The sequence below is a fragment of the Hylobates moloch genome, unplaced genomic scaffold (genome assembly GCF_009828535.3).
Source record: "Hylobates moloch isolate HMO894 unplaced genomic scaffold, HMol_V3 SCAFFOLD_9, whole genome shotgun sequence".
In the NCBI taxonomy this organism is placed as follows: Eukaryota; Metazoa; Chordata; class Mammalia; order Primates; family Hylobatidae; genus Hylobates; species Hylobates moloch.
In genome coordinates, this window is record NW_026652284.1 from 93386470 (window position 1) to 93402902 (window position 16433).

The 16433-nt window shown below is 34.8% G+C and overlaps 1 protein-coding gene across 2 annotated transcripts in view; it reads right to left on the reverse strand.

Moving 5' to 3' along the window:
- Positions 1-16433, reverse strand: part of CSMD3 (CUB and Sushi multiple domains 3) — a 1208741-nt gene that overhangs the window by 955595 nt on the left and 236713 nt on the right. For both annotated transcript variants that reach the window (XM_032760296.2, XM_032760295.2), the window contains exon 4: positions 1223-1417. In XM_032760296.2, coding sequence (XP_032616187.1) covers positions 1223-1417 — 195 coding nt within the window. The remainder of the gene's footprint in view (positions 1-1222; positions 1418-16433) is intronic.

Genomic DNA, 16433 nt, shown 5'->3' on the forward strand with positions numbered 1-16433 from the left:
ATAGCAGATATTTTTACGAAGCAGCCAGTGTAGCTTATCTTATTTAATCCTCACAAGAAACGGAACAGGTGTTTTGTGTTTTGTTTTGTTTTCATTAGTTAAATGAGGTAAATGAGACTCAAATTGTTGAACTGATTTTCCTGAGGTAACTCACATGGCAATTGACAAAGCTGGGATAAGAAGCTTGTTGTGTCTAATTACCAGGAGGTTGTGGTGCATGCATTTGCAGTGACATGTTTGGGAGGAAGCTACAAAGTAATTTAGATGGGCAGTTGGACATTCCCACATCCCAGTCATGGAGGAATTACAGGAGCGGAAGCCCAGAGGAAACACAATGTTGGCCTCCAGAATTTTTGTTAAGAAAAATCCATCCATGTGCTTAGCTAATGTTGAACACGTTCTGTCTCCCAAGCTCTGTATTTTGAACCTTTGTCCACATTATTATATTATTGTGTTTTCCCCATGATACAAATAATCTTAATAGTATTGATAGTAAACAAATGCAGCATAATTAATTTCAAAAATTTCCATGCTGTCTTCTATCAGAAAGATTTATAGACTCAGTCAATATTTCTTAAAGCAAAACAATTTTGACAGCCTAATTAAATTTCTAAACATCATAAACTCCGTGTTTTAAATATAAATATGAAAGCATATACACAATGCATGCATAACTATGCATATAGAGATATATAATTTACTACCTAATTTCACAAGCAATGTGAAAGAGATACTAGTCAACACTAGAATTTAGTATTTTTCTCTCCTTTTCATGTAGTATATGAGACTATTTATCCTTTAGGTTTTTGTTTTGTTTTGTTTTGTTTTGTTTTGTTTTTTGAGACAGAGTCTTGCTCTGTCACCTAGGTTGGGGTGCAGTGGCGCGATCTCAGCTCACTGCAGCCTTCACCTTCTGGGTTCAAGCAATACTCCTGCCTTAGCCTCCCGAGTAGCTGGGACTACAGGCGTCCACTACCACACATGGCCAATTTTTATATTTTTAGTAAAGATGGGGCTTCACCATATTGGCCAGGCTGGTCTCAAACTCCTGACCTCAAGTGATCCACCCACCTCAGCCTCCCAAAGTGCTGGGATTACAGGCATGAGTCACCATGCCTGGCCTCTCTATCCATTAGATTCTGTAGAAGAAACAGGCACCAAACACATTTTTCAAATACACTGGCTGATAACAACTCTCATTTTTAAAGTGTTTTCATTTTACCTCTACAGATAGGAACAGGAAAATCCCACGAAGCTGTATTAACTGAATTGGCTATGCAGGTGAGCTGAGGGTGGCCATCAAGGATGTATCCAGTTACACAGCTGTAGCGGATCTTGTCCCCAACATCGAATCTTGTACCATATAATACACCTTTGGGCGGAACACCAGGATTTCCACAAGAGCTACTCTGCAATTCTATTAAAAAAGAGGAAAAGGAGAGTTTACAGTTATTTCAATAAGCAGTTTATTGTTTTAGCTTTATAAAATTATATATGTAGATATGGATATTCTTATTTCTTTGGAGAAGAGTCACTGAAAGGAAATGTCTTCTATTCCAATACATGTGACAGTGAAATATGGGAAGAAAACTAAACTTTATCACAGAGGTATTATTGGTCATTCTTTATGCTAGAAAGTTTTAGATATTATATTACTTAGTCTTCAGAGCACTACTCATATTTTTACTCATATATTAATATTTACTCAGATAAGTAAAACAGGATAATACCATTCACATGACTTTTTCAAAGTTACATCCTAATAACATAGTAATAAGCAAATTCATTTCCTTAATATTATCTTCAGTCCTTCAGCACTTAATCTTAAACCATGAACCTAGATAAAATACACATTTTTCATGGAAAACTTTATTTCATTTAAATGAGAAAAATACAGTGGAGTAGTAAATGGTCAATTTTTAAAGGGAGGGTGAGCTAGAATTCCAGCTCTATTATTTGTTAACCTTGAGTGTATATTAAGAATGATAATAATAAGTGCAAACAGTTATAACATTTTAATTAGATCAATAGGCAAAATATATGGAAAATGATATATCAGAATGTTTTACCTATCACCTTCTTATTCTATTAGTTGATGCTTAAAACTAAACAAGTATACAAGCATAAGAGTTTTTTAAATAATATTCAATTCAGAAAAAAATCCAACTTTAGATTAAATGAAAAAAAATTGTTGAAAATAGCAGAACTTCAGGAATAGAAATATTAGAGATTATTTGTTCTCATATTGTTTTCTAAATTTTTATTTTGTTACTGTTATATTATCTTTATACTACAAATAATAATAAAAACACAAACAGTAATTAATGAACTAAAAGATATTCCAATTTGAGTAAAGTCAGTAGTTAACAGTATTGTGCAACCATTAATTTCTTAGTTTTGGCCATTTTACTGTAGTTACATAAGTAGTTATATTAAGGAAGACTAATTAAGACTATATGGGAACTACAGTTCTTGCAAAATAATAAGCTGAAAGTTATGTTGCAATAAAAAGTAAAATATTTTCCCATTTTGCTTTGATATTTATTTCATTTGTGCAGTTACTAAATTCTATATAATATTACAATGCTAATTCAAATAATTACAAACCATTGTAATAATTAAAATATCAATGTCAATATTAAGCAAAAATATTAAAATACAAAATGGTTCACAATATATAGCTTGATTTTGAGAGTGTTTTTTAAACTTACATTAATTTTTTGTCTAAACTTTTCAAAGCTAGTAAAAGAAAAATCACAGATTAATTTCCACTATGAGGTCAATTTAATCAAGAAAAATGTATTGAGCACAGGACATCCATATATTTTAGAGAAAAAATATTTACTTTGAGTTTTAAAAATGTAGTTTCAGATTTCTTAAAGCTAGAAAAGTGAAGAAATTGGCTAATATTTACTAAATGTAAATGGTTTTAATAAATAGGCAATTTTCTTAATAATACATTCTAAATTTAATTCGTAAAATATTTAAAGTGTCAGTAGTGAAGGTTATTTCTAATTTTTTATTTTTTTATTTCTCCAAGACATATGCTATATGTGAATTTTCAGTAAAACAATACAAATTTATTGTCTGTGAATTTTGAGCAACTTTTAAAGAAACACTTTGAACAGTAGTTTATTTTGAAATACTTAACTTTTTGGAAAATTATTTGATTAATAGATGAGATGTTTGCTCCAAGAGACAGTGAGGTTAATAAGTTTTGACAAAATGAATAAGAATTCAATCTCCTGAATATAGTAATAACAAAGGAGATACTTTTAATGAAACTACCACTTTTGGTCTTAGAATTAATCCACTCCTCTTCCTTCCACCCTCTAAAAAATAATTAAGGTCAGGACTTCAATTATCATAAAGTTATATGTCTAGGAGAAAAGTGGTTTCCAAATTATGTCACAGGAAGCAACTAGGTGGGGAATAAAGTGAAAGAGAATAAAGCTCTGAGTAGTTTTTGGACTCAAAATTAACTTTGATTTAAATGAACAAATAAATGTTATCCAGAATAAAGTACCTAAAGCAAAACGGAAATCATGTCAGATGAAGCAGTGAATGAATAGTAACACTGAATGGAATCTTAATAGATTACCTAATCTCCTGCCTTGTGGCTGAATTACTTCTAAAACTGATAAAAATTTAGGTTATTTCTAAATGAAACTCAAAGAAGACAATTTTAAAGCATATCTGGACTTCACTTTCAGGAAAGGCCTGCTGTTGTTTGTGCCTGTTTATCATCTTCATATAGAGAAGCATCTACCCATCATCCTCTGTTAACTGAGTAATTCATAAAGACAGTTAAGATATTTTACATTCAGGTTTAATCAATCCTGATTCTATAACCATTGCTCATGGATTATATTTTTTGTCTTCTTCCAACCCTTTAATTCAGGACTTCTCTCTATGCTATCTATGTGCATTTTCAAAGGCACAGCAAGTACAATGTGTCACTAACTGAAGTATATAACCCACCATCAAAAAAGAGTATGTTCTGATTGAACATTCTCCTCTTACTCTTAATGTTTTAAAACTAAGTAGTGCTGCATATTTAAACTTTTGAATTAAATTTACTTTTAAATAATAAAAAGTTTTAGAAATTGCTAAGATAGACTAGATTTTAGATAATGTTTCTGCCAGCCATCCAGAGTTTGAATTTCAGAACAGAAAACCAAACACCACATATTCTCAATTATAAGTGGGAGCTGAAAAATGAGAACACATGGACACAGAGAGGGGAACAACACTTACTGGGGCCTCTTGTGGGAGGGTGGGGGTGGATAGAGTATTAGGGAAAAGAGCTAATGCATGCTGGGCTCAATATCTAGGTGATAGGTTGTTAGGTGCAGCAAACCACCATGGCACACTTTTACCTATGTAACAAACCTGCACATCCTGGACATGTACCCAAACTTAAAAAAAAAAATTTTTTTTAAAGAAAATGAATTAACCATGTTCAATAAATCAAAATATAAAATAATTATTAAATATATATTGTAAGGATTTATAGTAAGTGATGATATTGCTTAAAATATATAAAATTATTAAGAAAAATACAGATTTATGTGAAGAATTTTTTTGTAATTCATCAGATGTACATGCAAGCTAGACATATTATACTTGTTATCTCAATGTGTTTTGAAGCAAGTAATTACATCTAAAAGCAGAGTTGCAAAATATAAAATAATTATTAAATATATGTCATAAGTATAGTAAGTGATGATATTGCTTAAAATATATAAAATTATTAAGGAAAATAGAGATTTATAAATATAATGAAGAATTTTTTTGTAATTCATCAGATTTACATGCAAGCTAGACACATTATACTTGTTATCTCAATGTGTTTTTGAAGCAAATTATTACAACTGAAAGTGGAGTTGCTGAAAAGACTTCAGTTATCTTCTTTTACCAGCAGATGACAGTAATATATTGATTAAGAGGCTTAGGTGACTAACACAAAATAATTATAGAATCTGACAAGTTGTCTTCTAATGTCCCATAATACAAAGATTAAAATGGGATTGGGGTAGGGGAGGCAGTACTTTAAAACTATTTACACAATATTCTTGGTTGAGCACTTAGAGTGGGCAGGTTGGTGAACTGAGATCACTGGAAAATAAACCTGAAGAATTTGTACTCAAAATATGTCTCTGAAAATGTCAGAGACCCTTTATGTTAAGTTTACTGCTCTAGGCATAACAAATTATTTAGTCTAATTAAAATCCATCTGGTTTTGGCTGGAAATGTGTATATTTTATTTATCTTCTCTTCTCACAGTATTGAGATTATCAGCAAATATGAAGACATTTTGACAACATAGACTATTCTAAAGTGTAAAGGATTTTTGATATTGCAAAATAATTCCTTGGAAAATATATAAGATAAATTTTTAAAAATCCATTTGTGTTTAAAGGGGTAGAGTTCAGTGACACTCTTCTCTATTAGTTGAAAGAAAAGATAAATTACTTGGTAAGTGACACTGACACTATTTTATTCATCAGAAGCTTTTAAGAGTTACCACTAACATTGCTCTATGATATGTACTAGTTAATACTACAACATGTCCCTTGCCTTCTGAGTTAACAATTTGAGAAAGTCAGCCTTCATTGTTGAGTATCAGCTTTGATAGGCATTTGGGCATTCTTCCACTTGTATCTCACAAAACACTCGACATGATGGGTATAATTCTCCCCACTGTGTAGAAAGGAAAACTGAGACTCAGGAAGATTAAGTAACTTTCCAAAGGCCACCCACTAATAAATAGTAGACTTGTGGTTCAAACCTAGGTTTCCTAACTCAAAGCCTTAGATAATTTCACAATTACATATTGCTATCTACAAAAGGCAGATATTCATTCCACAAGTATTTATTAAGCATCTATCATCAGCAATGCTCTGGGGATATAGTCCAGCAAAAGGTAGACATGGAGTTTATGATTTGGCGGCTACCAAAAGTAATAAATGAGTAATTTACAGAATATTAATTGTATTGCGACATGTGGCAGAAAGGATACATGTAAGTTATACTAAAGGCATATAGTGGAGAAATCTGAATTAGTACTGATTAAGAGGAGATCTGGAAAGGATTTCCTGATAAAGAAAGGCTTTAATTGTGATCTGAAATGGATAAAACGTTAGTTTTTGTTTGTCTGTTTCTAAGGGCAGTGAACAAGTATATTTGAAATAGAAAAGTATAAGAATCAAAGTACCGTAATAGTTATTAGGTTTGGCAATACAATGAAGACAGGTTTCATGGAAATAGTAGGGTAGGGTAGAAACTAGATTGGGAAAAATATTTCAAAAGAGTTGATCATAGATGGCTTCACGCAGTGATGTATATCCTTTGCATAGGCTCATAAATATGAAGGAGAACTATTTCCTCATTAAATATTTGGTTGTGGGGTGCTATCTGCTTTTTAGAAGAGTAATTAAGAGTAAATAATTAAAATACATTCTATAAATGTACAAGTGAGCAGAGATTTTCATAAGCATGCATGATATAAAGTGTGTAAGTTTACTTATTTAATACTAATTCAATATTGAGTGGGAAAATTGTGATAAAAGGGATTATCAAAATTAATTTAAAAAAAATTAGTAGCCAAAATGATGTATGCATATTATTTTAATATGAGAATACCAATTTTATAACAGGTGATATTATTACATAAAACAATATATGTTAGTCATGTATATTTTTAGCAAGCACTCAATATGTGACAAATATTATTAACTCAATAAATTGCAGTTTTATTATTATTATAATCAATTGTGTATTTGAGATATCAAAATTAGGTGTGATTATATTATGATCTTCTAGAAGTCATGTCATAAGTATCAAATTTTCATTAAATGTAATGAAGTATGTTAGATCATTCTTGGTCTTAAAAATTAATTAAAAAATAGTAATTTAGTCAAGGGTAAAATTCAATTGCTCCTCTCCAAATCATAAAGGAAATCCAAGGTCTAATCTTAACTTTAGGCAGAAAATTTGTATAAATAAATTCACAAAAAGTCCCCTATAGGTGTCATTGATTTCTTCATTCTTTTGTCTGTTATTTGGTATCATATATTAAGCACCATTCCAAGCACAGTAGTTATCAACAGATATATTTTTTGAATTGCAGGCTAAAAAAATCCAGATAATTTTTAAAAAGAAAATAAGTAAGTTAAGTATGCAATTTAAATCTTGAAAGAGAGTATATATAAAGGACAATAGGAGAACAAAATTTTTGTTATGGTTTCCTTGGAGAAATAAAATAAAACTCTATCAAGAAATTTAGAAAAACAAGTGTGTGATTAATACTAATAAACATATTACAACAGCCTCATTCTTTAAAAAAAATAGCCAGTTTGTTGGGAGCATATGGATAGTTGCAAAAGGCAAAATGTTTCACAAATTATCAGGAAGAAAACCTTACCTTGAAAATTGGAATGAAAAATTTAAAAAAGGGATAACAGACATCTTGACTACAGAACTGCATAATTATTCAGTCAAATAGATGAAGCATGATCCTGCTGAGATCAATTAACAATGCTTTAAAACACTGCAAAATTATATCTACTAAGGGAAGTGAAATCAAGTTGTTTGTACTTCTTAGAGAAAATTAATCTCAGGGTTTATTTCCCAGACGATTAAAAATAATTTAGGAGAGCATAACATCAAGCTGATACAAAATGTTTTGCACCTAGTACCTCTCATCCTGAAACTTCCAAACACTTAACAAACAAATCCATTTTCCAAATTTTTTAGTGATACGAAACGTTCTTTATTACAAATATTGAACCATTTCATTCACACAGGACATAAAGGGCGTAGTTTGGAATTTACCTGGGGACTTCAGTTTGAGCAAACATTTTGTGAGTGTTTTGAATCACCTATTGCATCTATAACATCCTCATGGTCTTTTCTTTCAGTACATGTAGCTGAATGAAATTTATTTCTATATACATTTACTTCCTCACCAGACTTTGAGGATCTTGAGAAGAGGGACTCTAATTCATCTTTGTATATCAAGAATTTAGCACACTGTGTTGTTGCCAAGCAAAAAAGAATTAAACTAATTGCATTATCTCCTTGAGTAGAAAAATTTAAAAGTTAATTGTCACACAGATCTCGTAGAATTAAATGTTTAAATACAAAATAATAGAGTGGAATCTGTAGTATAGAAGAAAGTTGTAGGAATAGCATGAATTAAACTTGTTTTAATAAGCACTGGATCACATTGGCACCATGTGATTTTGTATGAGTCAAATTACATAGTTACATGATTCAATTCTGTTTCTCGGTGAAAATGCATTCACTTCTGTAGGCCATTTCCTTTCCATAAGCATAATTTCTAAGCTGGAGTCATGTCACAGACCTCACTGGGATGCTGGAGATATTGCAAACATGAGGCCATATTTGCCATTTTGGAAGTCATCCTGAAACTTCAAAAAGGTTCAGAGTTGCTAATCAAAAGGACAACTATTATATGTTATTTGTTATTATTATTCTTATTACCATTATTTGTTATTATTTTAACTTACTGAAAGGGAACCCAAATAAATTACTGGTTGCTAGAAAAGAAATAAGAGCAAGACAGTACTGTCTTAGCTGGGCTGCCTAAGAGGAAAATAGAGTATTGGATTGATTTTAGGGAAGAACGAACACTGATTAAAATGTATTGTAAGCAGTAGGAGAAAAGCCTATTGTCATTTTTTAAAAATATTTCGATAAGTCTCAGGGTAAGATGGATATGTTTCCAAAGGAAGAAAATATGAAGCACTGGAAAAGTTAGTGTAAAACCAAACACATACAAATTTATGCTATGTTGGTAATATCATTCTGTTTTCATATTGTGGATATAGATAAGGTCCACTGGCACTACAGAAAAATATTTGAGCATCAGATGTAGATTTATGGTTAAATACAAGGTAGAAAATACCTTGCACCATATACAAGGACAAGCCATTAGTTATGCTGATGCATGAATGGTAATGCCCATTCAATTGGAAATATCTGTGCCCTTTTATTGGCTAAATAAATTTTATCACCCAAAATGAATTTACAAAAACAATATTATATTTTTGTTTTGTAAACTCTATAACCACCATTGTGTTAACATAGTTGGGTGAAAGGATCATGAAATATAAAAAGTTATGATTATTAGAAGCTAACTCTGTTGTACATAACTACCAGAATATTACCAAAACCAAAGAAATACAAATACAAAAAGGAGGCATATTAGCAGCCATACTCACATTAAAGTTTCTGAACATGGAATAATGTTGCATTTAGCACAGAGTAGCATTTGATAGATTGATTCAGAATAATAGAAAAATATGAATAGACTCTCCTCTGACAGAATTGGGACAAGTATCTGTATTAAGACTTTTGGATAAAGGTAATTTAATTCTTTAAAAAGATGTGTTAAGCCGATCATGGATAATTTACTGGAATTATATATTCATCAAATATGATGACTGAGAAATGCCACTGTATTTTAGCAATTAATCCATCACCAAATAATTATTGAAGCCCGAGGCACAAAAGTCAAATGAGTATAAAATATGACACCATTTCTGTCTTGTTGAAACATAACTCAAGTTGGAAAAATAAGACATACATGGTAACGACCTAGAAATTAAAAAATAAAACTGATTCCATAAGCTGATTTTTAAAAAAATTTTTTTAACTATTATATACATATACTAAACGAAGACTATTTTATGAAATAAGGTAAGTAAGTTTTTAGTTGGAGAGGATTCAGAAGAGTCAAATAAATCATATGAATAAGATCCATACAGAGGAATATCCAAGACGTAGTCAAGACTGTATGCAGAATAGGTTGGTTTTAATACATTGGTCTGAATAGGTTGATACATATGAGGAAACACAGAATGTAACTTCAGAAAATAATCTTAGGGTTGCACTTTGGAAAGACTTGAAATTAGCTGATTTAGGGTCAATGCTAAGCTGCTGCTGATGCTGCCAAAAAAAAAAAAAAAAACTCACAACGAATTGCTTAAATAAGATAGCAGTTATTTCTCTTCATGTGACTCTCTCATTGCTCTAGACTAGGAGAGATTGGACTGTGCGCTCAGGCCATCAGGGACTCAGTTTGTTTTCCAACTTGCTACTGTATCCTCCCCTAGGGCATTGCCTTTGTCCTTTGTAAGGAGAAGCTGGGTTGCTGCAAATGTTGAATTCCAGGCTACTGAGTTGAATGAGACGATGTTAAGGGAAAGCAACAACAACAACAGCAACAACAATAGCAACAACAACAACAACAAACTTCCCTGGGAGATGCACAGCAGTTTTGTTGTTGTTGTTGTTATCTTTTTTCTATCAAGGCCCACTATAGTTCCTCATGGAACAGAGACGTGGTGGAGCAGAAAATAGATGATTACAATACATTATCCCATGTGGGTAAGCAAATAAAGGGGAACAGTCCACAGTTAAAGATCATGGCCATGCACAGATCCTGTCGGACAGAGATTCTGAAGCACTTCCTGCCCTGGCAGACCCTGGTCCTGTTCTCTAGGAGGTGCTCCTTTCTCCTGCGTCCTCTGTTGTCCCCTGGCATTTTCTGCTAAATAGTCCATTCTTGTCCACATTCTCTGTGGTAAAATTTGAAGCGGGTATTGAAGAGTAAACTATCTTTGGGAGTGCTTTGAGCTTATATCCTACCTCTGCTAATGCAGGTTTGGTGCTTGAAAATTGCCTTAGGGATTGACAACCAGAGTTTTGCAGATGACTCATATAATTTATTTGGCTAAAACCGCCCCTGAAAACTTATTAGGAATTAATTTATTTGCTTCCAGGTTTTTTTTGGTGTCAAGGAACACTCCTCCCAACCCCCAACTTGTTCAAACCATGGCTTACATTGCCTTTTCATTGGAGCTACCTTGAGGGGATCTGAAACAATAAGCTTGGACGGAAATGCAACATTCCTTACCTGATCTTTGGCCCCAAGGCTGCCTTCCATCCTTAGACTAAGAAACTTATATAAGATTCTGATAAACCTTCTTATCCCCTGCTATACAGAAGCAGTTGGTTTTTCCAACCCATAAGTCCCCAGAATTCAGACTCTATTCACTCTCTTCTTGAAAATGGCCAGTTTATGCCTGAGCTCTTCTCTGTTTTATATGTAATGTCTTACTTGTTCACATTTTGGGGGTACATGTGATATTTTGATACTATATACATACAGTGTGTAATGATCAAATCAGGGTAATGGGTTTTTTTGTGTGGAAAAGCCAAGTCAAACTGTGTTTTTCCTCTACTCCGACACTAAAACAATGGGCACAGAAAACTTCTGTGACCACGAAGCAAGCAATCAATTTTTGCAGTGGACAACAATTAGGTGTCCTCCAATTCAATTATGACATTGTCTACGTGGCGATAGTATCAGATCTCATAGGTTGAGGGCTTAATCCCCAAAACTGACCCCCCAGGCACCAAGCAAAAGTCTGGGCCTCTGGAACCTTTGCCTGACAATCTTCCAGTGGAGTTTTCACTAGGGAGACTCACAGACCTTAAGGATTCACTTGCTTATGTTTACCAGTTTATTACAGAAGATATTACACGGGATACAGATGAAGAGATGCATAAGGTGAGATATGGAAAGGGTCACAGAGCTTTCATTCCCTCCCTGGGAGTGCCACCCTTCAGGAACCTCCAAATGTTTAGCTATCTGGAAGCACTTCATGCCCCATTCTTTTGAGGTTTTTGTGGAGGCTTTATTAAAGAGGCATGACTGATGAAACCAATAGTCATTGGTAATCAACTTAACCTTCAGACCCTCTCCCCTCCCTGAAGGCTGAAAATCTCAACCCTCTACTCCTCTCTTGGTCTTTTGGGTGGCCAGCCTCAACCTTGAAGCTTTCTAGCACCTGCCAACCATCAATCAATTTGTTAGCATCACTTTGGAGTTTCTAAGGATTTTAGGAGTTGTATGCCAAAAAAATGAGGCCAAAGATCAAACATATATTTCACAATATTGGAGTCCACCCCTGGTCTTTGAACTAAAATCCCTTACATCAAAAAGACGTACAACTCAAAAGGTATGGCCAAATCACTAGAATTCCAGTTCATCATTAATAAATAGCTTAGTCTATCATATTGTATGAATGTCTGCTAGACTGAGGCCACTCAGGTGCAGGCTTTCGTTCAATCTTGCTTCCGAAAGCAGATGAGGTCTCCACAAACCTATAGCTTCACCCTTTCAGACATCTGGTACAGTTCAGCTAAGAGACAATGTCTTCTCTAGCTCTGAATCTCCTTCAACGTGTTAACTAATATTAGGTTTCTCTCAATTTATAATCCATTCATTTATTCCATAACCTTCCAGTTACTCTTTCTCCTTTTTTCCATCAATGTCCAAACTTTTTTCACCTTTGGAAGGGACGTCAGAATCATCACTGTGCTGGTCTAGATTGCAGGCAGCAATACTAGTGGGTAGCAAGTGCTTCCCCAGCAGTTCATTTCAACACCTACTTAGGGTATGGTTACATAGGTCAGAACTATAGGGCCATTTTTAACACCAGGCAATATAGGCTGCATTCACTGTTAACTCAAATTTTGCCAGATTGTAAAGGCACAACCCACCCCCATCAGGCACTTAAGAATTATGGCAGAAGGTTCTTTTTTGTGTGTTTGTTTTTTCTTTTAGAAATCATTCTTGTTTCCGCCACTTGTATTTGCAGTCCTGGTCCTAGGACCACTTACCAAGTAGGGAAAGGAGAAAAAAAAGTTGAGGTGATGTGGGAAGAAAGAAAAGGAAAGAAGCATAATCGTATAATCATTTTACTGGCTTACTCCTCCTTTGGCAATAATCACATAGTCATACCAGTATCCTTCCCCATCCCTCTTTCTCAGATCAACCAGAAAAACTGAGGAAAATCTAGTGAGGACACTCCTTTAGTCCCACTCATGTTGAGTATTAGCACAGGTCCATGAAGGTGTGTAAGCCAGCCCTTCATGCTTTCATCTCCCCCTGTTTTAGACAACCAATGTTTTAATGTCCATTCCACTTTTCTATTAAACTTTCTCTGAGGAGGATATATCTTTGCTCATTGTTGAAAATTACGGGCTGTACAGTATGTTTCTTGGTCTGAAGAAATGAAAGTCGGATGTCCAAATCTGTGTATTTTGGTGTGTGTGTGTGCGTGTATGTGTGCGTGTGTGTGTGTGCATGTGTGCATGTGTGTGCGTGCGTGTATATATGTGTTGTAACAGCACTCGGGGCATTTGCATCTTTCACAGGACAAGCAAAACCCAGTCCATCATCAGTGTCTATTCCTATCAAGACCCATCGTTATCTTGCCAGGGATTCCAAAATCTGTCTCACTTGCAAGCTATGTTCAGGACTTCCCACCAGGGAATCTGCCCCGTATCTGTCAGCATCCTCTGTCTCTCTTGCTGGCACACAAAACCATTCTTATTGACATTATGTGCCTGAGAAGGTATAAAAGGAGCCTGATCAGATTCAGCACTCCTATATCCACTCATTTCATGGACCCAACTGGCCCTCAGGAGAGCACCCCAGGATATTTGCTTGTCAATTCCAATCACCTTCCACACCTGGAAAAGGGTTCTTCATGGCCATCAACATGTTCTATTTAATGTGAGCTCAAATTTCCATAGGGCTGTGCCCTATGTGGGCATCCTTCTAATAAGACAGGTTTCTATTGCCCTCCTCCCTGACCATATGGCCAGGTTATTGGCCACTACCCACAAGTCAGTAAAAACTCACAGAGGAGGTGCTACCACCATTCAATTTTTCCATCACTGATGGAAAAACAACATGTAATTCAGCCCACCAAGCTGATTTATTTTTACCTTCTTTAGTCAAAGTAGCAGCCTTTCAAACAGGATGTTGTCCATTTACCTTTGAACCATTGACTACAAACCAAGCAACCCTTTGTTGGTCAATTGAAAGCCGTTTATAGGGCACTCTCCTATTGTCAATAGAACCCAGCAGCTCCTCACACAGTTCCAGAGTCAGCCCTAGTGGAAAACAGGCTCCCTGCTTGTGAGTGTCCCCTCCTTGCCTTCTCCAGGTAGCATGACCCTGTATAAACCATTTCCATTTTATTATGGAACTCTTCTGGGCACTGCTACACCATTAGAGTTCCCTGACATCACTTAGACAGCATAAGATCATTTTACATCCTTTGGTCACATGGATAGCTTTATTTAACGTTCCATAGCAAGGCAGGAAATGCCCCTCAAGTGAAAAATTTCTAGTCCCAAGTCCTCGTAGTTGTTGCTGGGAGAAGTTCACGAGCTTTTGCCATGAGCCCCAGTAAACGCTCTACAGAGGGCTAGAAAATGAAGAATTTGTCCCTACCAGCACTCCAGCTTCTACTCTACACCATGTGTGCTTGGGCAATCTTACTGGTTCCCATTGGGGATTTTCAATTAATATTGGTGGAAGGGTGGATTTACATACCTTCTGTTTTACAGAACTAAGTAGGGGGATATTAGTTATATACAATACTTATTCTCATGAATATGAGATTATGTCTGTGAGGTGGGCAGGGGGCTGTTAGGAGGAACCCTTTTCGCTTTGCTGGGAGTTTTTTTCCTCCTCCTCCTCCTCCTCCTCCTCCTCCTCCTCCTCCTCTTCCTCCTCCTCCTCCTCTTCCTCCTCCTCCTCCTCTTCCTCCTCCTCCTCTTCCTCCTCCTCCTCTTCCTCCTCCTCCTCCTCCCCCTCCTTTTCCTTTTTCACCCAGTAAATTCCATTCCCCTCACCTTTCAATGTGTCTGCATTCCTAATCCTTCCTGGTCATGTGACAGGAATCCAGTTTTAGCTGAACTAAGGAGCAGATTTCTACATCAAGGGGACTGCTACCCTGAGATCACCACTGGAGTAAAGTTTACATAGAGTCACTGTCACCTTATCACCAACCTCTGAACAGTGAAAGGAGACTGGAAAAAAAAATCACCTAAAATTGTAATTCAAGGATCAAGGAGTTGTAACAAGAGGTGACAAATATGACCACTCTGTTTTATTCACTTAAAGCTGGAAAATACTGGAAACTTCTGTAGTTAAATTGCAACCCTGATAATGAAATCAACAGGCAGAGTCTTCAGGAAAATTGTGTGCATAAATTTCGTGTTTCATTTTTATATGAGTGTACATATTTGATTCACATTGACAACAAGAGAGTCTCAGAAATGTGGTTGAGTTTTGCCTTTTGTTTTTCTCTAACATTTTAAAAAAGAGAGAGTGAAATGGAGATTAATAGAATTTACTCAATCACCCCACCTAATATGTAGGTAACTCCCTTTCATCCTATTTCAGTTTAAAGGTTAACTACCTTTAAACACCCCTACACAATTCTTCTGTGTCCATAAAAGGAAGTCCAATTTCTCACCTGATGATCATGATCCTACAAAATCCTACCCCTTTATACTTCTTCAAAATTGCCTTATGCTTGCCTAGCCACATGCTCTATTTCTGTCAAATAGTCACTGCTTCTCAATATGTTTCATGTATTCTTGCTTCACAGGTTTGCTTACACAATTTGAAATATCTTCACATTTTTTCTTTGCCTATCCAGATATTTCCATTCTTCAAGATCTAAACCAATTCCCACCTTCTCCATAAAGCCTTTCCAAACTCTTCAGTCCACGGTGATTACCTTCACACAGGAAGCAATAGTTTTTATTTTCTATTATATTTATTGACCACTTGTTCAAAAGTCTTTAGACATATCATTCTGCCTTTTATTGTTTCTTTTGAATTCTACATGTTTCTTTAATTTGTAAATTCTCTGTCTATTCAACTGACTTGTGACCATAATCAAGTCAGATATTATACTTTTAATGTGCACCTTTAAAATGCTAACTCTTCAACTCAGATATACTAAGCTCTTATTTGGTTAAAGAATTGTTTTAATTCAAAGAAAAATTGGGGAGATAGGAAAATATGAGAAATTTCAAATTATTTCAAATCTCCTTGGAAACTCAATCCCCTTGGGGGAAAAATTGAATTCTGGATTGAAGCCAAGTACAATAATCCTTATATGAGCAGTAATAGTGGGCAATTGGGAACCACGGCCATAAGAGTTTCTTGGATGACAAGGAGTACAATAAATCTTGATTATTTTGCCCTTCAAGAATAATGCTCAACCTTTCCTCCCTACAGGGATAATTCTAAAAGTATGGGAGAAAATTAAAAACAAGTAGAAGGGCTTGTTCCAGTTGGTTTGCCTTGTTGCAGTTGACCTTATCATTAGACAATGAAATATAGTGATAAAGGTTCCATTAATAAATCAAATAAACCTGCCTTCAAATCCTATCTCTGCCATTTACCATAAGCATATGGAAGTGAGACTATTGATACTTCAATTTCGAGTACCATCATCATTACTGAGATTTATTTGGGTTACTTAAACAAATTAATAGGAACTCACTGATTTTAACTATGTTGTGAG